Source organism: Haliaeetus leucocephalus, unplaced genomic scaffold, assembly GCF_000737465.1.
Source record: "Haliaeetus leucocephalus isolate CR32 unplaced genomic scaffold, Haliaeetus_leucocephalus-4.0 Scaffold751, whole genome shotgun sequence".
Classification (NCBI taxonomy): domain Eukaryota; kingdom Metazoa; phylum Chordata; class Aves; order Accipitriformes; family Accipitridae; genus Haliaeetus; species Haliaeetus leucocephalus.
In genome coordinates this window covers 10400705-10428157 of record NW_010973187.1, presented here as the reverse complement: position 1 = coordinate 10428157, position 27453 = coordinate 10400705, and the positions used below count along the sequence as shown (strand labels likewise).

At 36.9% G+C, this 27453-nt stretch overlaps 1 protein-coding gene across 1 annotated transcript in view; it reads left to right on the top strand.

Moving 5' to 3' along the window:
* PCLO (piccolo presynaptic cytomatrix protein) overlaps positions 1-27453 on the top strand; it is a 367233-nt gene that overhangs the window by 159218 nt on the left and 180562 nt on the right. Inside the window, 4 exon segments of the mRNA XM_010580944.1 lie at positions 7450-8673; positions 15683-18893; positions 18896-20749; positions 21122-23136. Of these exon segments, the coding sequence (XP_010579246.1) occupies positions 7450-8673; positions 15683-18893; positions 18896-20749; positions 21122-23136 (8304 nt within the window).

Sequence of the window (27453 nt, the reverse complement as noted above, 5' to 3'; positions counted from 1 at the left end):
CTGACCAAAGTCTTTTGAGACTTTTTTATATATACCATAACTGAGCTGCATAAGCCTGGATAGCAATCACTGTCTTCAGTAGCTCTGTACAGAAGTAGCCAGGAAGCATATAGCAAATATTTCTACTGATGCATACAGAAAAAATAGGTAAGAGTCTCTCACTCATTTTTGCTGTATTGGCTTCCCAGTGGCAACAGAAATAAATACATAAAATCCATTTTTTGTCATGTCAGTTTTTGTGACTTTTAATGTATACACCAACAAGCCACATAAGCAGTGGTAATTGGGTACGTATACAACTCTGCAGTGAAAATAGTTGAAAATAGCTTGCTTTATTTCATAGTTGTCATGGCGTAAGAGTAAGCTTATCAGTTAATGACAATAATCTGAGATGCTGAGATAACTTGATCTTCTTCAATCACATACTGAAAACTTTTTTTTGAGAAAGAGATAAAAGCTGGTCATCTTTTTGCATTGTTCAGATAACAATCTCAGCTTGATTGCAACTTCAAACAAAAAAAAGGCATTCTCAAACTAAAAAAGTAATCCCTTCCTCCTTCTATTGACAAACTTGTTAATTATGCAGGAATTATTGCTGGATTTGGTTGGTGGTGTTTTTTTTTTTTTTAAGTTGATGCTGTACATTTACCTGAACCAGCTTTTGTGGATTTCTATGATCTCTCTTTGGTGGCTGAAAGATAGCTTGACATTTAAAGTTGGCTAAATGCTACAAATTTATTTAATGCTAATTATATAATGCATTCTGCTCATGAGTACTATTACAGGAATGCAGTTTGTAAAACTGGTAGGATTTCATGAATCATTGAGTGATTTTGTTGGCAATCACATCATATGCTGAAATCAGCTGCTTTTCTCTGTGCCACCACTCCTATTGTATCGTACTCCAAACTGCAAATCACTAATGGCAAAGAAGATCTTCTAGTTTCAAACCTAAATTTATCCATGGACAATTCATATCCATTTGGTTTGTAGCCAGTATACCTTTCCCCCTATATAAATCATATTTGTGGGATCCATTTCCCTTGGTTAAATTAGCCATATTCTTCTAACCTCTTCTCCAAAAATCAGCCATCTGACTAGGCATTTGTTTGCACATTCTTTCTCCACTTGGGGTGAAATCCAAAAATATGTTTAAGATCCTAAGTGACATTTTAGACAATATTTATGTGTATAAATTCAGGAGAATGATCCTGGAAAACTGTCTGTGACCTCCACAGGCACACAGTATCTATGAAAACCTTTCTATATTTTCCTAATTCTGGACACCATAAAGGCTCAACTGTGGACCCTGTCTCTGCCAAGCTGGCTACTTAGGAAGGATGTAGGGTAATTTCCCTCTATAGGAGATGTGTTTTCCCTGCCTAGCAATTTCTTGACTCATCTCTACTAATTTGACTAATCATTTCATGGTGGCACAGGTTCAGTTATTGTTCTGGAATCCAGGTATGCTCAATGTGTAATAGTTTCATTTTTACGTGTAGAATAAATTATATTATCCATGAAAAAAATACAAGGTTTTTCTGACAGTATTCCTCCAGTAAACCCATATTGCTTTTTAGTATATGGCCCTTTTCTTCATCACAAGCATCAATTCTACTTTCTTTCAAATAATTTTCTAAAACTTTGTAAACATTTGAATTGGACTAGCAGAGCTGTAGTTACCAGAAACACTTCTACACATTAAATAGAAGTGGATGTGAGTTGAATGTGGGTAAGCTGTGTGTAACTCAATTTGGGTGGATTATGTATATCTCATAGCTGCTTGATTTGGCTTTCTCATGCCAATGTACTTTAATGAATACTATTAGACTATGATCGTGCATTTCCACATCCAATATGATGATTTCTATTCTGTGTGCTCATTTCCTGGTGACATTTGCTTGTGTTCAATCTAACTGTTATAAAAATTTGAGATTAAAGCACATATTAGGTGTACCATACCTTTAACTCTGAAGCAATCTTAACTGCACTGTGGATATCTTTTTATCTGCAAGGATACCAAATATTTTGTTGCTTGTTTAAATTAGCTTTGCAGAATTTGACTTAGCTCAATTTTTGGAAATTCATTCCTTATCCCTGCTTTTTCTGATCTTCAAGACAGAGTTTGCTATGCTTATCAGATTACTTTTCCTCTCTGGGTGTGCTATTCAGTTACTTTTTCTACTGTTTCATTAAGTGGCTTATTCATATGAGATCTTGGAAACATGCTGTACAAGTTTGTTAAAATAAAAACCAAATCAATTAAAAATAAATATCCCAGCTAAAACTGTTCTAGAGTCTCAGAATAAATAGTTTATATTAGTATTTATACCAGAGTTGTCTTAATTTGAAATGTATGTTTATTTTGTTTTCTAAGACACATACTCAAATCTATGCTTAGTAAAAAAGAAGATGGCAAATTTGAGTAATAAGAAAAATATTTTAGTCACTGCCTGCACTGCTTCTCCCCCTGTTTTGTTTATAAGGTAATTAGGGAGAAAAAGTGTGCTTTCTTTTCATAGATCTATTCAGTTTTTTATAATTAGAATATGGTTTTTGGTAAAGATTCTGATTTGCAATGTGTTTATTTTAGATACTGAAATCAGAAGGATATTAATTTTTCAGAGATTTATTTCTTAATGCTTTTTTCATTCCTATGTTGGTTTTGTGATTTTACTGTACTGCAAGCAGTAAAGAAGAAGAATTAGGAAGGGATAAAAATATGATCTAAGGAAGTAGTTGGCTGAGTTGGTTAGTGTCTAAATGAAACTAAAGCTTTTGCCTTCTGAAGTAACTTAGAGATGTTTTATGGGAAAAAGCGTTTGTTTTCACCTTCACAAATATATTAAGTACTTTGAGTTACTTTCAGTTAAAGAAAAACTCTAGTTTACCAATTAGTGTTTGCCAAGAGTAAGTAATGAATTTATCAACATACTGCAATAAAAAATCCTTGACTGGCAGGGAGATGGAATAGTTGACCCTATTATTTTCAACTTGAAATTATCTAACATTGTGGTATGCAAATACAAAAGCAAAGGAACTGAAATGCCTGAGCTCTTGCATGACAACTGAAAAATAGACATTCACAATGAATGTTAGATGTATGCCCTTTTCAGGATGACATTTGTTTAGTACAAAACTGAATGAGGAAAACGTTGTGGCACAGCTACTTTGTTCTGTCCAGCAATATGGGGTTGTAAGGATTGCTGAAAACACAGGGAGAGAGCCATGGATTCAGAATATTAAAGCACACTAGTATCACTTGTGATGCCAGTAATAGTGTCTACTGCCAATTCAGGAACCAAAGGGTGTGAAGAATTCTGTGAAGAGCTAAGAAGATTTATCTAGTGAAGACTGCTGAAACAAGATGACGTCCATTTCCCAAGTCCTAAGAAATTTGGGTTGACAGGCTAACTGAAAAGGTAGCCTCAGGGAAAAGCTTGCATTCAGGGCATGAGGTTAACTGAGGAGAAGACAGGTCTAAAACTGAGGCATATGACTTCACCGTACAAAATTTGATTTTACAGAGAACCATTCTGGGAGAGAATCAGAAGCTAGAGGGCTGGTGATACAAGAATATTTTTGTAGGCTCTTTTGTGATCAAGTATCTGCACGATTATAAAAACTTAGATTGTAATTTAAAACACACAGCTTGGGAAAAATATTTGCCATGCCTATATAACACTAAAAAATAAAGTGGCAAAGAGATGCAGATATAACAAAAGTCCAAGAAAACAATAGCAAGGTTCGTTAAATCACTGCATATCCGGACAATTCCAGGTCATTTCACTAGCATCACTTGCGTCAGTATGTCAGGGAGGCAAGACTGGGACTTCCATCTCTTGACAAGATTTAGTGCAGTTTGCCAATTTGGTCATCGTCACCTTCCCTTGCTCATGTTAATTGTCACTATTTTCCTTTTTAAGAGACTTGTTCTACTATGTGCTCAGCACAGAGCACAGTCCTTGAGTTGAAGAATTTTACTCCAGGGAAAAGAGACTGAATAGGGACCATGAGCAAAGCTGAGAGGAAACAGTGGCTGGGTAACTGTTTTGGTTTTTAAATACTTAATACTACTACTAAAGTTGCTGAAGTTATTATAGGCAGTTCAAAGAATTGAGTCGGTGAAGGATTTAAATGAGGGAAGGGAAGTGACTTGATGAATCTGAGAAGGAGCAAGTGTATGAGCAGTGAGTAGGCTGCAGCTGAAGAGGTACTAAATAGGATCTACATAACAAGCAGAGCTAGAAGTAGTAAGAGCCAAATGAAGATGTATAGAAAAGAAACAAGTATAGAGACCCTAGAAACTGGATATGGATATATTATAAGGAAATAAATGGAACTTATGTCACAAACAAATGGTACTGTGAGAAGAACATGTGCAATTAATGTATAAAGTAACATGTTCTTTAAGAATTTCTATATAGCATGTGTGTGAAATTCAGCAAACTCTTGAACCATGGATTATTTCCTGGTAGAAGCCACTTAATTATGTTTTTATGAAATTAAAGATGGTTAAAGCTAGATTCTGAGAAGCTTAATAACATTTAAGTATTGTCTTATTCCCATGCCCCATGCTGACAGAAGATGTATTAGCACAAATAATAACGGTATTATTTCTGCTTACACTGTGAAATGAGTATTTGTCAGGCTGATTGGAGAAGGCAAAACCTGCCCCCTTTTTACTGGGTTTAAAAGCTTTTAGGCCCTCCAATAAATTTAATTAAAAAATTAATCTATTATAGTTATCTAGTCAACTTTGTGTAGTGATTTACAATCTTTATGAGAAAAGAATCAAGGGTACTATGAAATTGGATCTTTTTTCTGTGGTCTATTTATGCAAAATGTTATCTAGTGTATTTAGTCACTTACAGACTCCTGATAATACTAACAGCATGATTTTCTGCGGGCCAAATTTGTTTCCTGGTGTGTTACTTCTATTTGAAGTTTATAAAAGACAGTTCACAACATACTTAGCTGTTTTCTAGGAAAAAAAAAGTTGCTGCCCATAAAAAGGGAGGAAAATATAGTAAAAATTCCAGATAAATCCCTCTAACAAATATTTGCAAGAAAACTAAGTTACATTTTACACATTCTTTAAAAAAGAAATTACTTTTATTTGTATTTCTTAATAAGTGCTTCCCAGATAAATGATGTGTGGTTGGAGCACTTTAAGTCCTATGGAGAAGGATCATCTGCCCTGACGGATTATGTTTTAATGCTTTTGTCCACAGAAAAGCTAGACCTAAATTATATTTAATAGTCTGAGACAGAGCCACATTCAGTTTGGAGTTGCAAAGGGTACAGTAACTAACTATTAGGGGCTTCATTGCATTTGGAGACAGCTGATTAAATCAATAAACTGCATTTATTGGGACAATAGTGCCAAATACTTTTAATAAATATTTATTTGTGTCAATTACTAGGACTCACTAGTTTGGTCATTTTCTTTAAAAGTAGAATAATAAATACACAAGGCAATAGTTAGATGACCTAACTGAAAATGCATGCATTCTTGCATTTCTTGTGCATGAAAAAAAATTTGTCAGACAAAGAAAATTATTTTAGACATTAAATAGCCTTTCCTTAGTTCCATTTCAACAAAATTAGCCCACATGAGCGTTTCTTACTAAATTTTGTTTTACATGCAATTGTCATTTTGTCTGCAGTTCTTGCAATTTATATTTCACTTATTAGCTTAATCAGCTATTTTTTCAAAGGGGCAGCATCACAGCAGTGATTCAGTTATTTTAAAAACAAAAAAACGAGAGAATTGTAAAGTCATTTAGCAATGGGATTTGTATCTGAAGTATGCAGATAGACTTCACAAATTGGGGTTTTGGTAGACTTTAGATAAGTCTAGAAAGTGTTTGAAACCAGCTAATCTCAAAATGTCTTAATGATACCAATGTGCTCAGAAATATCCTGGTTGGGATGTGAGAGCTGAGCACATAAGCTCCATCGTTAGGGATTAATAGAAAGATGCCTCACTTCTGGTTAACTATGTTGAAAAGCCATTTGTGGTCCTATCATGACCAACCCTTATCACTCTGTGAGAAATGCCATATCAATGACAAAATGCTGGCATCACCACGTGTTAAGTACTCTTGGTGGGAAAACCTGCCAGTGCATTTGCTGAAGTGAGGCCCCTCTACGCTGAAAAAGGCAGGTTGCCTGGAGTCAGAAGGAAAGCAGGGAGTCTGGTGCTTACACCCCTGTCATTCGGGCATTCTTTGGTGGCAGGGGCAGTGCTGGAGTTCCAGTCTCTGCTTTTGGTGTTGCCTCATTTATTACTGTGTTGTTATTATAAAATGCGTGAATGTTTCTGGGGCTGCACAGTTCATCCAGATACCCCTTCTGCTAATTAGATGCCACATCTTCTGGGCAACTGATTATATACCGTTGGATGTTCTGCAGTATTCGATGGTATATAACTGATCAGTCATCTGTAATACCCTAATATTATCAGCAGTATTACCTATATAGTTACTAATAGAACAATTTTGCTGGTTTTCATGTGTTTTATATTCAGTAGGTCACTAAGTTCTCTAAATCAGAGAGATACAATAACTGAATTGCTGAGACCTTCCATTGTCACAGTAGAAGGAGTTGAAAACAAGCATACAAGGATTTTATTGTACAGCATAGATCTCTTCTTCTCCAGTGAAGCTCATTTTGCACTAGTGAAGTAGAGCTTCATTATCTATTCTAGTATCCAGAAGATTCTGGGCTTTTTCTTTCCTTTCAGTACTTTCTGTGTTTAAAATTTGCTTTTGCTAAAGAAACTGTACCCCAAATCCCACTGGAAACAGTCTCATTACTCCTCTCATGTAGTAGCTAGGCAACTGGCAACAAGATCTTTTGCACAGATACAAGCATTTGTCCTTTTTTTCTGATTTTCTGGGAAGAAGAGTAAAAGGAGCCAGTGTGCAGCAGGGATTTAGCAGTAAAGAGAGCAGACAGGTGATTGTCCTTCCGGGTTACAGCCATATTAAATTTCTACACTGATATATATACACAAATTCAAGAGGGGAAGGTAACTTCTGAAGAGAAACACAAAGATCCATGAGTCCCTGTTGGTCCCTTTTTACTCAGATTTACAAAATTAGAGAGACCTACTGATAGATTATAGAGGCTTTAGAAGACAGTAGCTGTTAGAAATACATAAGCAAACTTTGTACATAAAGGCTGTCAATACTTTGGAACAATGAAATTGTTTTCACAGTGTATTTTTATATTTGTTCAGCTTGGCTTTCTGGAACCTGACATGGTTCACTTCTGTTAGAAAGGTGTTATGGATCTTCCTGCAAGAGCAACAAACAGAGAAAATAACTTCTCAGTATGCGTAGTGTTCGGATTAAAAGTATTCAGCTGTATCAGTTGAGAAAGCCATATGATTTTACTGTTAAGTTTTCAAATAAGTAACTTCATATGTTTGTTGTATCACAGGTACAGGAATGGCTGTGCTTAAACTGCCAGACCCAAAGGGCAATGTCAGGACAACTTGGGGATATGGGCAAGGTGCCACTTCCGAAAGCAGGCCCTTCACAACCAGTATCCAAACCACCTGCTGCTCCTCAAAAACAGCCGATGCCTGCTGTCTCACATTCCCCTCAGAAGACTTCCACACCGCCTACTCCAGCAGCAGCAAAACCGAAAGAAGAACCAGGCGTTCAGAAGGAAGTTCCAAAACTTCAGCAGGGGAGACTGGAAAAAACATTGTCAGCTGATAAAATCCAACAAGGAATTCAAAAAGAAGATGCAAAACTTAAGCAGGGGAAACTTGTCAAGACACCCTCAGCTGATAAAATCCAACGTGTTTCTCAGAAGGAAGACCCAAGACTCCAGCAAACAAAACTGACAAAGGCAGCCTCATCTGATAAGATTTTACATGGAGTTCAGAAGGAGGATGCAAAATTTCAAGAGGCAAAACTGGCAAAAACATCCTCAGCTGATAAAATTTTGCATGGAGTCCAGAAGGAAGACATAAAACTTCAAGAGGCAAAACTGGCAAAGATACCCTCAGCTGACAAAATTTTACATGGAATTCAGAAAGAAGACCCAAAACTCCAACAGATGAAAATGGCAAAAGCACTATCAGCTGACAAAATCCAACCTGCAGCTCAGAAGGAAGATGCACAACGTCAGGAGGTCCAGTTGTCAAAGGCAGTTTCAGGTGATAAAATCCAACATGGAATTCAGAAAGAAGATCCAAAACTTCAGCATGAGAAAATCATGAAAACTTCATCAGTGGAGAAAATCCAACAGGAAGCTCAAAAAGAAGAACCAAAACTTCAGCAAGGGAAACTGTCAAAGACACTTTCAGCAGATAAAATTCCTGCAACAATAAGTTCAGACCAAAAGAAACCCCTAAGCACATTGGAAGAAGATAAAAAACCTGTGCTCCCAGAAAAGAGCACTTCACATCCAGAGGACAAAAAAGAACAAATTACAGCTGAGTCTAAAGATCGTGTTGCTGAACAGAAAGCAGAAGCTGAAGCACCTTATAAGGAACCGCAAGCTAAGAAGGAAGAGGATGTTAAGAAAGAGGGTTTGATAACTGGGATTTCACAAACGGTTTTGAAAGCTGAAAAAGCTCAGGAAGAAGAAATTCCTGTTCAAAAAGCACCTTTGCCAGGAACTGACCATGTGGAAGCAGTGAAAGAAAAAATAGTAAGTGGCTTTCTCACTCCCACCCCCCTTCTGCCTTGCTACAGTTTAGAATCTGATCCTGACAGACCCTTTCCTTTATGTCTTGCTGCTCTTTATTGTTATTCGCAGTATAGGATGATTCTAAATTATAAAGTCAATCCCTCCTGTTGAGTGAAAGTTTCACCAGATAGTCCTACGATCTAGATGCAACTTTTCAGTACTTCTTGCATGATTTTCTGTCTCAAGCAGTTAAGCATTTGAAACTAAGACAAAGTTCCTGTTTAATCATTTTTCCAATATTTCTGATTTATTTAGCTGCTTCTGTAGACTCTCCAGACTTTGGAGTTTAATTGTTGAAATTGGAATGTTTTCATAGTTCTTAATCAGAAAAGTAAATAATCTGTGATGGTAAGGTGTGCAGTGTTTTGCAATACCAAAATATAATAAACATTTGAGGAATACTTTGTGATGCCTGAACATGGTATGTTAAAGTATGCAATCTTTACATCTTTTTACTATTTCATTTGCCTGTCTCATATGGACAAGTACTTTTAGGTAGGGTTCTTGGTGGGCTCTCATCATCAAGTCAGATGAATGGATGAGTTTATGATAGCATGTACTAGAGGTCTGCATTTCTTAAATAAATGTGTTTGCTGGATTGTGAAGTCACCAACAAGTCAATCAGTTGAAGTGGGTAATATACACAATTTGCTAAAAAATGAAAAATGATGGTGTTTTATATCAGCATTGAAAATTAGGTGCTGATTATTATGTTATGAAAGTAGGAGTAGGTTTAGGAAAAGTGTTTAACCTTTGCCAAAATGATGTTTTCAAATAATCCCAGTCAAAAAGGTCAAGGGTGTTGTTTTTTTTTTTTATTGGGTTTTTTTAGTTTTGTTTTTTCCCATGGTGGTAACCAAGTTATTTGGACAGAAAAAATATTCTGAATCAGAAATTGTACTGTGGAAAATGGTACTGTTTTTATAAACCAAGTTTCCTGTCTGAAATATATCTCCTACCACATGTTGTGTTTCCTCCTCTTGATGGTATCAAGAGGTATAGTATCCCCTGATTGTAGCAAGGGAATCTCTGAATTATGCTCAGAGTAACATAGACAGAAATACTCCCTTCTGTAAGAAACTGGAAGGAGATCTAAGAAAATCCTATATCAATTTGATTATATCGTATCAAACATAAGACATTATTGCAGGACTTTCCAAGAAGAATAAGCTTAATTTTAGTTAACAAAATGTCACTTCTGGGGATTTTTTTAAATTCATATCAGAAAACCTAAGAAGTAGAATTAGAATTTTGTTACTGTTGTTAAAAATTTGGGGTTTTTTTTCTGTTGAAAAACATTTATAAGGGAAAATTTTCATCACATGCTAGTCTCAGTCCTGTCTGGTCATTTTTATGTTCTATAGGGAGGTAAATGCATATTATACTGTGGACAAATCCAAGATACATTGAATTTCCATCTCTGATAGCGACAGGTTTTAATCGTAGATTAATTAGTGATTTCTAATGTGGTGCACACATGTATTTCACTCTTATTTCACGTATATTTTACTTTCTTCCACTGCTTTCTAACTGAAATCAGGACTTCTTGAGTTAATACCATAAATAAGGATTATCTTTCTTTTGCTCTTATCAGACTTTGAAGCACACTTAGCTAAAGTTTGTAAAGCAGAAGTTTCATGAATAAAAATCCCAAACCCACAAACGCCATATATATCCACTTTTAAGTATTTTTAAAATTAGAACACTCTGCAATACAAACCAGAATTGAAAGAATGAAAAAGGAATAGCTATTTTTACACAAAAAAAAGACTTTTTTTCCCCATTTTTTTCCCCCTTTTTTGGTCCTTGGAAAAATCCTAACAAAAAAAAAAAGAGCAGCTCAAATCGTTCAGAATTAAAAATAAAGCTGGTGTCTAGCTTGTACTTTATAAAAATAACTCTTTTTTATTATTTTTAGTTATTGAAGTATTTTAATATTCTCCATGGTGGGCATCAAACATTATTAGATACAATTCTTCCCAAGAGAGCATGTGACAGAAGTGGAAGAGGAGATAACAATTTAGCTATCACACATTGATTCCATATCAGTGGGTAAAGGACAATATCTAGACTTTGAAGAATATATTTTACATGTATTTCAGGACAGAATCATATAAAGGAGTTCAGGTAGGTGTATTTTTAAACAGGGATGCAAGGGAAAACCTAATACTTTCTGCACTTGACAAACTGCTGATGCCATGTTATATCCAAAACTGTGCAAATGGTAATTACTAACTCTTGTGGTATTCCAATGAGATAAGTAAATAATACTATCCTCATTTTTCACTAAAAAAAAAAAAAAGACAGCAACACCCCAACAAGTCCCTAAAGACATGGAGAGGCTAAAGTTGTGATCCAGTAAAATCAGTAGAATGATCCTTGGAAAATCACAGGTATCAATTGTATTTACAGATCTAGCATCCTTTGAAACAAAAGTGACTTATATATTGAAACATTTTTAAATATTTGGGCTCAAAGTATGATTTAAGGTATCATAAAGCCATTTTTTTCTTCAAAACATTCTTTTTTCAGTAATATTTTAAACTGTAATTTCTTCAAAAAGATTTTAAAGAATAAACTGACTTTGCTCATGATTTACAGGACCCTTTCCTGAGATATCATCTTGTAATACTGACTATTCACATGTGCAATAGCAGTTAGCTGTTCTAACAGGGATGCCTAGAAATCTTGGATGATTATGACGTACAGTCTATCAGTATAACACAGTCATCTTGGAACTCACAAATTAACATATAAGCAGTTCAGCACATCTACATGAACACATTACCATGGTGTAAATTGGACATATATTTACAACACATCAGCTGCATTATGTAAGTGCCCTTACTATTACCTTCTTATGTTTACTGCGGAATGATCGTGTGCTTAGGTTGAGTAACCAGGTAGAAATTAATACATTGTAAATTGACATAATTATATTAACACATGCCATTAATTACAAAACACAGACCAGGGAGCCACAATAAGGAGGAGAAGGCTTATCTGTAAGCAGTTTTTCTGGGCACAAATAAAATGTTTCATTTTAATAATATAAAATTCAACTACAGATTAAACAGTTTAGTCAACCAAAATCTTTTTTTCACTCTGAAACTTTTTTTTTAGATAATGTAGATATCTTTATTTCTTCTATAAACAGAATGACCTTTTAAAAATCATGAGTTCCTTTGCAAATAAAATTTCTGTTCTGTGCAACAGAATGTAATCTTGCTAGCTTTAAATAATTTTTAAAAGTGACAAGACTATTTTTTTTTAAATCACAGTTTTCTTTTAACAGAGTTCTGACTGAATTTGATAACCAATGGGACTTTTTAAAGCACTAAGTTTTATATTTTGAAATAAGAATATTAAAAGTGAGGAAGTGTAAGAATAAATAATACTTTTAAAGCAAAAACTTCTAATGCAAAATAGATTTATGATGTATTGACATTGACACTGTAGAAGAGCCACTAGGATGTTACAAATACATCCTACATTAAATTATTTTTACCATTAATTAAAGAGTTTGCATTCTCTGTTTTTAAACTGTCTTATCCAGCCCGCCGCTTTTATAAGTCTCCTTGTTCCTCATGTCTCAAGGAGATCCTCCCATCAATGTCTGTATTAGAGTTAAATTTGTCCAGTATTAAAAACTCACAGTAGGCAAACTTTCAGAACAAATACCATTCAACTACTCAGAAAGGCCCAGTAATTCAACATGTACCAAAGTACTTCCACTTCGCAAGAAAAAAGTAGGGTTTTTTTCTTGTTGATTAAAATATATTTTTCATTCTCCAAGAGTTGTTGAATATATATATGATCCTCAGCAGCATTGTTTATGCAATATTTTGTTATTCACCTAAAGATCTTATGTTTATGGTATGTTTACAAGTCTGGCAATGATGCTGTCTTTGTGTATGTGATGGCCCGCCCTGTAGAAAATAAATTACCAGTCATTTAAGAATAGGTGTGGCTAATGACAATATCCCAATTCACAGCCTGTAGGAAATAGGGAAGAAAAGCATAAAGACCAAATATTATTTGGTTACATTTTGGATCTTGAAACATGATGTGCAGGAAAATTTTTGCATGATGTATCATGCGACAGACAAGTATAGATAGAAAATATATTCATATTGTGGTAGCCTTGAAAAGAAAGTTGGATTTTGCCATCATTTTTATTTCTAGTGATAAAGGAAGTCCCTCTTTATTGTAGATCTTTTTCTTCTCCTTACTGTACAAATAGTCTTTCCCATATTCAGTTTCCTATTATTCATAGCAGTGCTGTTATGTCATACACTGAGGTTCAACAACAGAGCAGGCAATAGCAATATTCCTTGCCATCGCCTCTGGTTTGGTCATTGAGTAGGTACTACACATTGGACTCACAGATAGTGGCACCATCACAAATTACAAGGAGAATGGCTGCAGTTGTTCCATGAGCAGTTGTTGTCTACCTATTTCTGAGCTTAACTGTTTTTAACTGCTTAGTTGACACCTTCTGTCTCTGCTTTACAAGTCACTGTATCACTACATCTCCCTGTGGAGAACCAAGATCTGACAGAGTCACTTTCAGTAGATGGATGCAATCTGTACGTCTACTCCTAGGAGACCTTCTGAGCTTGAACAATGTTTGGATTTTCTAGTAGATTACCAAAATTGATCAGTGTGTTTGGTTGGGTATGTCTTTATAAGTATGAACATATTGGAAATAAAATAAAAAATAACAATCAAATGTCATAGGTGAAATTTTAGTGAGTGGCATAATATTTCTAGGTAGAAGAATCCTTTGGTTTAATGAAATGCATATTTTTTTTTAAAACATAGGCCAATAAGTTCCCCTTAAACAGTTTATTCTTTAATAAAGGGAAGGAAAATGTAAATATAACATATGAAACCTAAGTTTTTTAACTATGCTTCATTGCTGACTCTTTATGAAGAGTATATATAATTCTGTCATTAAGGGCTGGAGAATATCCAAGAGTACATTTTTCAGAATAATAAGTGCTGAAGTGCTTAAGTGGTGATGACTTCCCAAAGTTGTTTGGAGTACTATAGGTTTCCCCATATTTATATATTAATCACAATCTTATCATTAGAGTTGTCCTTAGAAATATTTGTTTTCATATTTGATATTTAATTGCAATGGATTTTGCTCTCATATCAGATATTTGGATTTATCATATTGGGTACAATATAGTTAAGAACAGATGTAGTTTATATTCATGTTAGTATCTGATTTTGCAGATAATAAATCACTCCTGTAAAATAGAGATTCCTTAATATAATATTAATTAGTAGATTACTGTAATATTAATATTAGTGTTTTAATGTAGGGTTATGTGCACATTGATTTGCCTATAGGCAAGAATGGGTATTTTAAATGTAAATTAAATAATGAAAAAAACTGACTGGTTTTTAGAAATAAAATAACTAACGATAGCAAATATTTGGTTTATGATATTTTGGCATTAAATATAACTTTAGTGTGAATAAACATTTGAAAATACTTGTAATTGATAGCAACTTAACTTGACTGTAAATGTACCTTTAAATTAAAATTAACCATTGTCATAGTTTTCCTAATATATTTATTCCACGGTATTTTTTTTTAACTCAGCATATTGCCAAGGAAGTTGATAAATTAAACCTTTAAATAAATGGGCTGCTGTACTGCTGAAATCATTGACTTAGATTAGCAAAGTTGATAAATACTACCTACTTGTATTATTGAGGGCCATAACAAATATGAAGATCACTTCATATTATTAAAATCACGAGACTTTGGGCTGCTTGTTCTCAAATTGCTAGTGGAGGTGGGGACACTTCGTAAGATTGTCAGCTAAGATGACCTGTCATTTGGAGAGTGAGCTGTTTTGTTAGCGGAATGGTGAGGTACTTTCACTAAGTGCAGAGCATTTCACAGTTGAGAGAAGCAGGAGGGAAACTCTGGTGTGGTAAAACTTGCTGTAGGATATTCTTGGTATTTTTGTTATCTAAAGGAGGAGATAGAGGTGCTTGTCATTCAGAATGGTGTAGAAGGATCTGGAAGCTAGGAGAACAACTAAGTGTGTTTAATTAAGGATGAGAAGGAAAACATTGGTTATGATGCCCAGTTAGGTATGCCTGCCTTGTTTGCTTCCTTATTTCTTTTTATTAATAGCTGACTCTCATGCTTTCCTCCCTGCAATTACGTTTCCCTACCAGCAGCTTACCTCCGCATTACAAATTTACGGAGAAACTTCTTTTTTATGAGTTACTCAGAAAATGTTCGTACGGTGCCAAACTGCAGATATGGGGACATTCCAAATTGCATTAAATCATGCTTCAATACTCCACGTATTCAGTTGCATGTTACAATGTGTAACAGTTAAATCAACAAAATGAAACCATAGGTCCAAAATTTGAGAAGATTGACATATTTCTAGACAATTATAAAAGATTAAATGGGCAAAGAAATGAGCAGACCCCAGAAATACTACAGACTGACGTTTGGCAAGCTATATTACTTTGTATCTAGAACTATGTAGGCAGTTTTGAAACATAGGTAATTAAAATCCTCATTTACATTAACTCCCAAATAACTTGTCCCCTGCACATGTGAGCAAATGATTGATTATGATTAGTAAGTCTTCTGAAAACAATTAAATACAGTATTTGTTTATACTGAAAAAGAGAAGATCATCTTACCACTGATAAAATCAGTTGCCAGTGTGGACAGCCATGCAAAGCATAGTTAGATTCAATGCAAAAACTCAAAATTTGAGGAAATTTGTGTATTATTTTAATAGCTTTGAATACCAAAATCAGTGTTCAGTCCTTTATGGTTTAATATAATTCTTCTTGGCATCATAATTTTTCATCTGAGACATTAACTCATCTTTTAGAAAAAGATCACATGTATTTAATTGCCTGGAGACATTAAGAATTTATATATAAATATATACACACGCGTATGTATTTATTTTTTTAGGAAAAGGAGGATGACAAATCAGACACATCAAGCTCTCAGCAACAGAAAAGTCCACAAGGTCTGAGCGACACCGGGTATTCTTCTGATGGGATATCAAGTTCACTTGGTGAAATTCCAAGTCATATCCCCAGTGATGAAAAGGATTTACTCAGAGAATCTAATAAAAAAGACACTATTTCACAAGAAAGTCCACCAAGCCCCTCGGATCTAGCTAAATTGGAAAGTACTGTACTGTCTATTTTGGAAGCTCAGGCAAGTACGCTTTCTGATGAAAAAGCTGCAAAAAGTAAAGAGCTTTATGAAACGTACAGTGAACAGACAAAGGATCATCATAAAACAAAGCCTTTGCCAGTCACTCCAGAATCTTACAGTTCAGATGAGGAAGACCTGGAAGCTATTCAAGAAGGTGAAAGAACCATTGTAGAAGATGGCAAAGGAAGTGCTTCCTCCCAGGCAGACTACAAGGAAGAAGATGAAGGAGATGAGATATTGGCAAGAAGACAACGCTATGATTCTGTGGAAGACAGCAGTGAGAGTGAAAACTCACCTGTCCCGAGGAGAAAAAGAAGAGCTAGTGTTGGTTCTTCAAGCAGTGATGAGTACAAACGGGATGACAGTCAGGGATCAGGTGATGAGGAAGACTTCATTAGAAAACAGATTATAGAGATGAGTGCTGATGAAGACGCCTCAGGTTCTGAAGACGATGAATTCATTAGAAGTCAACTCAAAGAAATCAGTGTAACTGAAAGCCAAAAGAAAGAAGAAGTGAAAAGCAAAGCCAGAGGAACAGCTGGAAAACATAGAAGAATGGCACGGAAAAGTAGTGCAAGCTATGATGAGGATGCAGGAAGAAGACATTCATGGCACGATGACGATGATGAGACTTTTGATGAAAGCCCAGAGCCAAAATACAGGGAAACTAAAAGTCAAGACAGTGAAGAACTTGCAGTAACTGGAGGAGGAGGTCTTCGGCGTTTCAAAACAATAGAATTAAATAGTACAATAACAAACAAATATTCTGAAGCATCTGAACAACAGAAAGGTATTTTATATTTTGATGAAGAGCCTGAGCTAGAGATGGAGAGTCTTACAGATTCACCAGAAGATAGATCTAGAGGAGAAGGGTCTTCTAGTTTACATGCTTCTAGTTTCACACCAGGTACATCTCCTACTTCAGTGTCATCACTTGATGAAGATAGTGACAGCAGTCCTAGTCACAAAAAACTGGGAGGGGAGAGCAAACAACAGCGCAAAGCCAGGCATCGGTCACATGGTCCTCTTCTCCCAACTATTGAAGATTCTTCAGAAGAAGAAGAACTACGGGAAGAGGAAGAACTGCTAAAGGAGCAAGAGAAACAGCGTGAATTAGAACAGCAACAAAGAAAAAGTTCTAGCAAAAAATCTAAAAAGGACAAGGATGAACTAAGAGCTCAGAGAAGAAGGGAACGTCCAAAGACTCCACCAAGTAATCTTTCTCCCATTGAAGATGCATCTCCAACAGAAGAATTACGACAGGCAGCAGAAATGGAAGAGCTGCACAGATCTTCCTGTTCTGAATATTCACCTAGTATTGAGTCAGATCCTGAAGGATTTGAAATCAGCCCAGAAAAAATAATAGAAGTACAAAAAGTTTACAAATTGCCTACTGCTGTCTCTCTATACTCACCAACAGATGAACAACCAATTGGACTCCCAAAAGAAGAAAGTGGTCAAAAGACATTGAAAAGTGCCGAAGAGGTATATGAAGAGATGATGCATAAGACCCATAAATCTAAGTCATTTCAAATTGCAAATGAAAAAGATGAAGTATTTGAAAAAGAATCTTTATATGGTGGAATGTTAATAGAGGATTATATTTATGAATCTTTAGTAGAGGATACTTACAATGGAACTATTGATACTAATCTTGTAATGAGACAAGATGAGAGCAATGAATATATACAACAGAGAGGAAAAGAGAAAAAAGTAAGAGCTTCAGAACAGATCTATGAAGAACCACAGAAAATTACTGATCTACAGAAAGACTACTATAGCATTGAGACTTTACATTCTATTGTGCCTCAAGAAGATATTGTTTCTAGTTCTTACATTATCCCAGAAAGTCATGAAATAGTTGTATTAGACAGCGCAGTAACTTCCATCACTGAGGAAAAGCAGTTGTTAGATGCAGAAGCTGCTTATGAAGAGCTTATGAGAAGACAAAGAACGCAGCTAACCCCTGGGTCCAGTCCGACACAACCAACTTCAGGTTTTGTTCCCACATCCGATACAAAGGTATCTAGTGTTGGAGAAATAGTGGATAGTACATCTTTAACATCAAGCACTACTTCAGCAATCTCAGATGTATCACCTGTCAGCAGCACAGCACTTTCTATTCCAGATGTTAAAATAACACAGCATTTTACAGCAGAGGAAATTGAAGATGAATACTTAACAGACTATGCCAGAGAAATTCAAGAAATAATTTCTCATGAAACATCAATGTTGACATACTCTGAGACATCAGAAGGTGCTGCATCAGTTTTACCTTCTGATACAGCTTCCTTAACATCATCTACATCTTCAGTTTGTACCACAGACAGTTCATCACCTATAGACAGTGCAACCACAGGTTATGTAGATACAGCAGATGCTGTAAGTAAACTGGTAGATTCTGAAGGTGTCAGGATAATAACCCAAGTTCCCTTAACACCTACAAAAGAGTATTCTGAAGTGAGCATGCCTTATGAATCTATTGCCGGAGCCACTAAAAAGCCATCTATAGCATCAGATATGGAAAGTGTGGATCAAGCTGCAGTTTGTTTGCTTGAAACTGCACCTTCAGTAATGGCAACTACAGTTATAAAACCCAAGCAATATGCAACTGATGCCATTACCTTTGATACCTCCAAAGCAGAAAAGGAAGCAGCTGGAAAAATGAAAAGTACAGGAGAGGCTGGCATTGTCAAAATTCATCATGAAGATTCACACAAAGAATTGGGTGTTGATATAACAAGAATTAATTTCACTAGTGCTACATCTGAGCAACCAGCTGTATGTATAGCATCAGTACCAGTTACAGAGCCTGCATCAGAAACATCTTCTGTACCTACTCCCAGTGTTGTAAGTAAGGCCAGCATGGTCTTTGTGCCTTCCTCAGCTCCTGCTGTAACATCCAAAGTATTCTCACTTTTTAGAAGCTCTTCTTTGGATTCTCCTGCACAACCTCCCGCCTCCCGCCTCCTCCTCCTCCACCACCTCCTCCACCACCATTACCTCCACCTACTTTACCCAAGCCAGCTATTTATCCCAGAAAGAAGTCACAGATTAAGACTCCAGCAGCAACAGTTCCCACAGTGGTACCTTCAGTCACAAGTGTTCCAACACTAGAGTCCACAGCTGTATTAAAGAATCATGTGGTACCTATCACAAAAACATACACCCCAACACCACCTCCTGTACCACCCAAACCATCCTCCATTCCAGCAGGGCTGGTTTTCAGTCACAGGCCTGCTGAAGTAACTAAACCTCCAATTGCTCCTAAACCAGCAGTTCCTCCACTCCCAATAGCTGTTCATAAGCCAGCAGAAACACAGCCCAAACCAATAGGTTTGTCATTGACTTCAAGTATGACTCTGAATTTGGTCTCTGCAGCTGAATACAAAATAGCATCTCCCACTTCCCCTTTGTCTCCACACTCTAACAAATCTTCACCAAGGTTGACAAAACCCTCACAGGAAACCTATGTTGTCATCACATTGCCATCTGAGCCTGGAACTCCCACAGAAGCTATAACTAGTCAGGCTGTTACCAGCTGGCCTTTAGAAGCACCTTCTAAAGAACCGATTCCCCAGCCTATGCAACCAATTTTTACTCCATCCATGAAAACTATGGAAATTCAAAGTATGGCAGATCAGAGTATGTATATTTCAGGTGCTTTGCAAGCTATTCCTGTCACAACACAATCAACTTTTGACAAAATACCTAGTTCAAAATCAGGTGTAGTAACAACAGAGGTAACCAAGACAACAGTGTCTGTGGTTAAGGGCCCAGTGCCTGGTTATGGTTTAGGAAGTCTTGCTATTACTATGCCTCCAGAGCCACTCCATATAGTAGATCAACCCAGGTATAGAGAGAATGGAAGATTCCATCCTTTGGGTGATGTCATAGATCTTCGCACTTTAACTAAGATGGATATTGAAATGAGAGACAGCTGTATGGATCTGTCTGCTGTTTCCATGGATGTGAGAAGGCAAATGCCAGCAAGTGATACATGTGGGCGGCCAGTAAGTACTGTCCAACCAGCTATAATAAATCTTAGCACTGCATGTGTTGCCGATCCTTCCCTGTCTGTAGTCACTGAGACAGTAACTGTAATGACCTGCACCGCCACTGTAAGCTACACTGCCAGTACAGCCAGCCTTGTGGATCTGGGACATGCGATGACAACGCCGCTTCAGCTAACAACATCAAAACATTTTGAGCCTGCATACAGAGTAACAGGCAGCCAAGCATTCTCTGCAGGTAGAGATGAAGTGCCAATAAATTTATCCCTAGGTACTTCAACACATGCAGTGACATGGGCTACTACGAAGCCTGTTACTGTACCACCTGTTGGTGTTACAAACGGTTGGACTGATCTCTCCACTTCTCAAGAGCCAATGGAGAGTGGAGCAGTTGACCTTAGCACTACAAAATCCCACAGAACAGTAGTAACAATGGATGAAACTACTTCAGGTGTTGTAACAACAGTAATAGAAGATGATGAAAAGCCTGTGGATCTGACTGCAGGGAGAAGAGCTGTCTGCTGTGATATGGTTTATAAATTGCCATTTGGTAGGAGCTGTACAGCACAGCAGCCACCAACTACACTTCCAGAAGACCGCTTTGGTTACAGAGATGACCATTATCAGTATGATCGTTCAGGGTCATATGGCTACCGAGGAATGGGAGGTATGAAACCATCTATGTCTGACACAAATTTATCGGAAGCTGGACTGTTTGCATACAAAAGCAAGAATAGCTTTGATTATCGAGTTGGGGCAACTGATGCAGCAGTAGATCTTACTTCTGGAAGAGTTACTACAGGTCAGTATGACACAGCAGCAGATCTTTCTTTGAAATATAATTTTGATGTTCCCCACCTCATTTCAGGATGATTTTTATTATTTTTCCCCTCTTTCTGTTTTTTTGTTTTCTTTTGGACAGTGTGACAAATTATTCTGGATTACACGTGTTTTTCATTTCTTCATTTTACATATGTGTTTTGCACAGAGGTGCCTGCATGTGCCTGCATGTTCAGAAATGCTGTTTCCTTCACATCTAAAGTAAATCATTAACCTGAAGATTTGCATGCAGTTTCCCCCTCCCATTTAATTCATCAAGATGGGATGACTTTCAGAATCCACAAAGCAGCATTCTTTTGAGGGACTGGACTGTAACTTTGCCCTGTAATTTCAGGTGAGGTTATGGATTACTCAAGCAAGACTACTGGTCCTTATCCAGAGACTCGGCAGGTGATTTCTGGCATCGGGCTCAGTACACCACAGTATTCCCAAGCAAGAATGGTATCATCTCTGGCTTCCCAGTTTGGTGTTGGAAGTGTTTTAAGATCATCCAATGGTGTTGTTTATTCTTCAGTAGCGACTCCAATCCCATCCACATTTGCCATCACTACACAACCCGGTTCTATTTTCAGTACGACTGTCAGAGATTTACCTACTCTCCAAACAATTGACTCAGTGCCCTCTTTATCAACTTTGCAACAGAATCAGCCACTCCCAAGATCATACAGTTTCTTGACTACAGTGGCAGCTGAAAAAGATAGTGCAATTACTGCCATTGATATGGAGACAGGGTTACCACCTCTTACTATAGAAACTATTACCACTGAGCCAACCAACTTGATACCTGCTTTAACTACAGCATCTGAAGTTTATACAGACGTAATTGAAGATGAGGTTGCCCTTCTCATTGCCCCTGAAGAAGGCAAACAGCAGCAGCTTGATTTGGAGCGTGAACTTCTTGAGCTTGAGAAAATTAAGCAGCAGCGCTTTGCAGAAGAGCTGGAATGGGAACGTCAGGAAATTCAAAGATTTAGGGAACAAGAAAAGTTTATGGTGCAAAAAAAGCTTGAGGAGTTGCAATCCATGAAACATCATCTCTTATTTCAGCAAGAGGAAGAACGACAAGCTCAGTTTATGATGAGGCAAGAGACATTAGCCCAGCAGCAATTGCAGCTTGAACAATTCCAACAACTTCAACAACAGCTCCACCAACAGTTAGAGGAGCAAAAAATTCGTCAAATATATCAGTATGGTTATGACCCTTCAGGAACTGGCTCACCACAAACTACCACAGATCAAACACTTTTGGAAGGACAGTATGCAACCTCAGAAAATGGGCAGTTTTGGCCTACTGATGACGCAACCACTACGGCTTCAGGAGTGCTGGGTATTGAAATTCCACAAAGCCAAACATGGTATACAGTTCAGTCTGATGGCATTACCCAATACATACCTAGGTCTGGTATCCTAAGCTCTGTTTCAGAAATGTCTCTTAAGGATATTGATGTTAGAGAGGAGAAGCAATTGAAAAAGAGAAGTTCTATGCCAAAATTACGTGGTCCGTATGAGGAGCTTGAGGAGACCCTGGAAGAAGAGCCCCGGTGCTTCAAAAAGATAGTGGACAGTGGAGTGCAAACTGATGATGAAGACGGAGCAGACAGAGGTTACACAAACAGGAGACGGAGAACTAAGAAGAGTGTTGATACGAGTGTTCAGACAGATGATGAAGATCAAGATGAATGGGATCTTTCTAGCAGATCCAGAAGGAAGCCTCGTGTAGGGAAATACAGTGAGAGTACCACTGAGGCAGACAAAGCTAAACAATTCTCCAAGGTATCTAGTATTGCAGTTCAGACAGTGGCAGAGATTTCAGTACAAACAGAACCTGTAGGAACAATAAGAACACCTTCAATCAGGGCCCGATTGGATGCTAAGGTTGAAATCATAAAGCACATTTCAGCTCCAGAAAAGACATATAAAGGAGAAAGTTTGGGATGTCAAACAGAGACAGAGTCAGATACTCAAAGTCCCCAATATCTGTCAGCTTCATCTCCTCAGAAAGATAAAAAACGCCCAACACCATTAGAGATAGGATACTCATCCCACCTTCGTCCAGACTCCACATTGCAGGTAGTCCCTTCCCCTCCCAAATCTCCCAAAGTTCTCTATTCACCCATTTCACCTGTTTCACCAAGCAAAGTTATAGAGTCAGCATTTGTGCCCTATGAAAAACCCATCACTGATGACATCAGCCCTCAGAAGATGCTGCATGCTGACATTGCCACGGTTCCTCCATCAAGCCCAAAGGCAGCAAAGATGATGCAACGCTCTATGTCTGATCCTAAGCCCCTGAGTCCCACAGCAGAAGACAGTTCCAGAGCTCAGTTTCAGTACACTGAGGGTTTCATGGTAAGAAGTATTTGCTTGCTTTTTTTTTTTTTTTCATTTTTTTTTAATATGCAATTCTACAGCTATCAGTACAGCATGAGGGCTGACACACTCATCTGCAATACCTGTATATGTAGTCTTTTTGCACACCTTGCTGAAAAGTCCCAAGGAATGTCTGCTGTCTAAAGCAATGGTTATTTGCTTCATTGCTTTGCCTGGAAATAGAGGAATCGATATTACAGTCTTACTAAGATGCAGAAAAAAACACAACAAATTCTTGTTCAGAATTTGGAAGTTACTTTATGTTTTACATGGCAATTAATTGCTAACATAGTGGTTACCACCAATTCTTCAGAAAATGAAAAGCATTTTCTTTCTAATCATAAACCACCCAGCTCTTGTGGCACAGTCTGTAGTGCATTTACCGTGAAATTACTGCATGTGCCTTCTGAGAGGCAGCTAACACCAGATCTATAATTACCTTAGTTAGCTGACCTTTTTGACCCTTGTGAGATTTCTTGGCCATTTGTGATTCTGTGGGTAATCTTTTGTGTCCCAATGTGTACATCTTTTACCTCTCCCAGACCAAAAGGTCTCATATCACAATTCCATTTTTTGTTTGTTTGTTTTGGATAAGGATTATCAAGAAGTTATCCAAGTGTTGAGGGCTGTTTCTTATGGGGTCAGGGAAGGCAATTTTGTATAAGGCTGACATCATCAGGAGTAAAGTTTCTCATTTCTGCAGTATTCCTTTTCCTTGAGTAGTAAGATTTCTGATTTGGGAGTCAGTCCATTATTTATGAATAAGCGGAAGAAGTCTTGGCTAACAAAATACGTTTATAATTTAACATGTTCTTGGCTGTCCTTGTGTCCGAGTCCATTCTTTTCTGTCAGTTGCAGGGTCATTTTCTTATTTGTCAGAGCTCTGGAAGAGTTGCCATTTGAGTTCTTCAGCAATTTTTATCTTTTATGTTCAGTTATCTGTGAATACATGAGTGATTAGTACAGGCTGGATAGAATAAAGAGGGTTTGTTCTCTATGTTTGATAATTTGTGGTGGCTTTCAAATGCAGAATTGTCTGGTTATATCCTCCAAGGCTCCCACTGTAAGCAGTTTCTGCAGCTTCACATATTTGTGTGGATATTAAATGCTTACTATGCTGTTACTGCTTGGAAAACAGTACTTGGAAGTTTGAAGGGAAAACTGTAGTCATGGCATTGGCACTCCATATCAACATCATTCCCTAATGCAGGATTAGCACAGTGGGGGAAACTGTGGCACAAGCACTAAAATTTCATGTAGAGGGTTTGGAACAGCATCTTGATGAACGTTGCTCATGAGTTAGAAATTGTTGGGTTCTACTAGATATTGGAGAGGAAGTATAATATTGTAAAATAACTGTCAGCGTAGTGAAGCTATTACTGAGGACAGATTATTCAGTTCACTTATTTCATAGATACATGTATATTTGATATGAATTGTATACTTTATAGGATGGATGATAAATTTTATAAACAGCTGATTGTTTAAAGGCCTTTACAGTAGAGTTTGAACACATACAGTATTCATTAATGAGACATGGAAACAAAGGGCTTGTACATCGTTGTTTATTTTTTACCCAAGTTTATTACCATTTTGCTTTGACCCCAAACACTAATGATCTATATTGTTCTTATTAGCGTGCAGCCATCAAGCAGCAAACAGCTCATGTCTCAAAGTACTTACAGTCTAAATAAATGAAGTGGACATTTTTATGGAACATAGGGTGCCATTAGACAAGCACAAGGAAAGTAAAAAAATTCCATGGATATAAAGTGGGCTGCACTAACTGTGTCATGCAACATATGGTGAGGAAGCGGCTCTGTAAACCTCCCATGATCATCATGGCTGCTTTCAGCTCTGATGTTATGTTAAGCATTAAGTCTGTTATACCCTCTCTTTCTGACAGAGTTTTGTTAATTAAATATCTGAGGTTCAGTTAGCTTAGGCTGGGATCAGGTACATGAAATTTAGAGGAGGAAAAGAGATATATGACAAAAAAAGAAAATATTTACAGTGACACTTAGAGGAAGTAATCTAATGACCTCATCAGCATCTGGAAATATGGTCATAAATTACTTTTGCAATTGCTATATCAGTTTCAGTTCTCAATTACTCTGTCCAGTTATGTTGTCAAGGACAGATCTTCAGTATAAGATCTAAATGATCTCCTAGTTTCCATGAGACTTACAGTATTCTCTCCAACATGTCTATGTTTGTTTATACCAGCTGAGAACCTGGTTTTAGGACTGTAAGATCTTGGAAGCACAGGAAGGAGTGGACAGTGATTTCTTTTTTCGTACCTTTTGTCAGTGTGTCACAGTGGAAGTTCTTCCTGAAAGTTAGCATACACACAGTGTCACTGCTGACAAAGCGTAAACCTTGTTGACATTTTTTCAACTCTAGACTTGTGTTGTTATAGCAATATTGTTGTTATACTTGAGTTTAAATACAGGATCGCTTTTGTATTATCCTGCTAAGTATGAAAGTAACATGTTTCCTCAACTTTAGAATATTTTTGGCACTGGGACTGTTTTTACATTCTTTGTTTGTACAGTGCCCACAACAGCTAAAGTCCTTGTCTGTTAATTCTCTTGTGTACTCCTTTTGTGCCTCCTGACTGGAGAGCTCATAATTGCTTAATTATAAAAAGGGAAAGGTAGAAGGGACCAGTTAATGTCATTCAAAACAATGAATTTCAGTGCAGAAAAACTTGTGAAACAGCACACTCTGGAAAAGAGAATTTACTAGAACTGAACATAAAAGAATAAAATGGAAATGAAAGATTGATCTTTCACTACCTTAGGGAAATGGAGTGTGTATATGAATATTTTTTGCGTGGATGAATATCCCATCACTTTTTTAATAGTTCTTGTTTCAGTGTTATGTCTTTGTCTGCATTCATAAACATTGCAGGTGAAAAGGGTGTTCATGGGTTCATGTATACGTTTCACAGGCTTCTTTTTATGACAGTTTATCAAAAAAGTTGATCCTTACACAATCAATGGGACTAAAGGGGTAAGAATAAAATTGGTGTCTTTCTAAGGATTACAATGAAACGATACCTTGTCCTTCAGGCAATACACTTTTATCATTGATGTACTTCTTCCACTGAAAAATACATTTATTACAACATTTCAAGAAAAAAGATTATGGAGACTATGACTAAGACAGTTAAATTATGTCTCTATGTTTTAGAACTGCTGCTTTAAATATAATTTTATTCTTTAATGCACCCTTTATAGGAAGTTACTACAATGTTTTATCTAATCTAGTATAAGTGAAAGGCTGAAGAACAGCCTGGCAGGTAATCACATAATAATAAGTATCCAGATAATATTGCTTCAGTGATGGCACATTTAATTTCCGGGTAACAAGTTATATGTTTACATTACATTTTCATTTACCATCTATTGTAGTCATTGCCTCTATTTGAACACTTGAATGACCATAGAAGGTGGCTTCCTATTAATCCAAAGTAAAGGTATTGCTTTCCATTATGTTCGCTTTGGTAGTTCCTATGTGCTGTACATTTCTGTGATATGTATTAGTAATCAAGTGTAGCTGTGTCAAGGAAAAATTGTGAGCTATAGGTTGTCAGCACCAAAAAAAGTTGTGGAAGCCACCCATCTGGAATTGATACTTTGTAAAGATACCTAATTTTCCTGTTTTGTGAGCTTTGTGCTGCTTGAGCTCCCAGTGGCAATGAGCTCCCCAACAATGAGTTTGATAAACTGCCCTGCATTCCAGCATGGTAGGATTCCATGGAGAACAAAGCCATAGCAGTGGTTTCCATGAGCGCACTAGGAAGTGTTAGTAGAGTTTGGAAGTGGAGACTGAAACTCGTCCATTCGGCAGCATCAGAAAATTGTGAGTACCTGTCTAGTTTAATAAAGAAATAGCTTTACACCAGTGCATCACAAAATCAAGTCACATGCCAGTCACAGTCAACTTCAGCACTTGTACACATTGCATATGTGTAATCAAAGATGGAAGTTGTCTTCCTTTTGCCTTTGGATGCAAAATGCCTGCTCAACTAAACTGAAGCTAATTGCAAAAGATCTTGCACATGAACTGTCACACATGTAACACCTACAGCTAAGTAATGCATAAAGACTCAGCAGAAGTGTTCGTATTAGTGAAACTAATGCAAAGACACATCTGTCAACAGCCTGTCAGCTTCAGGGTAGGAACTGTACATTTAAGTTTCAACACTTAGAACAAATTCTATCAACCTGTTTATTAAAACAGTTAACAGAGACTTTTCTCAAATTTTTCATCTGATGTGAGTTGCTGCAA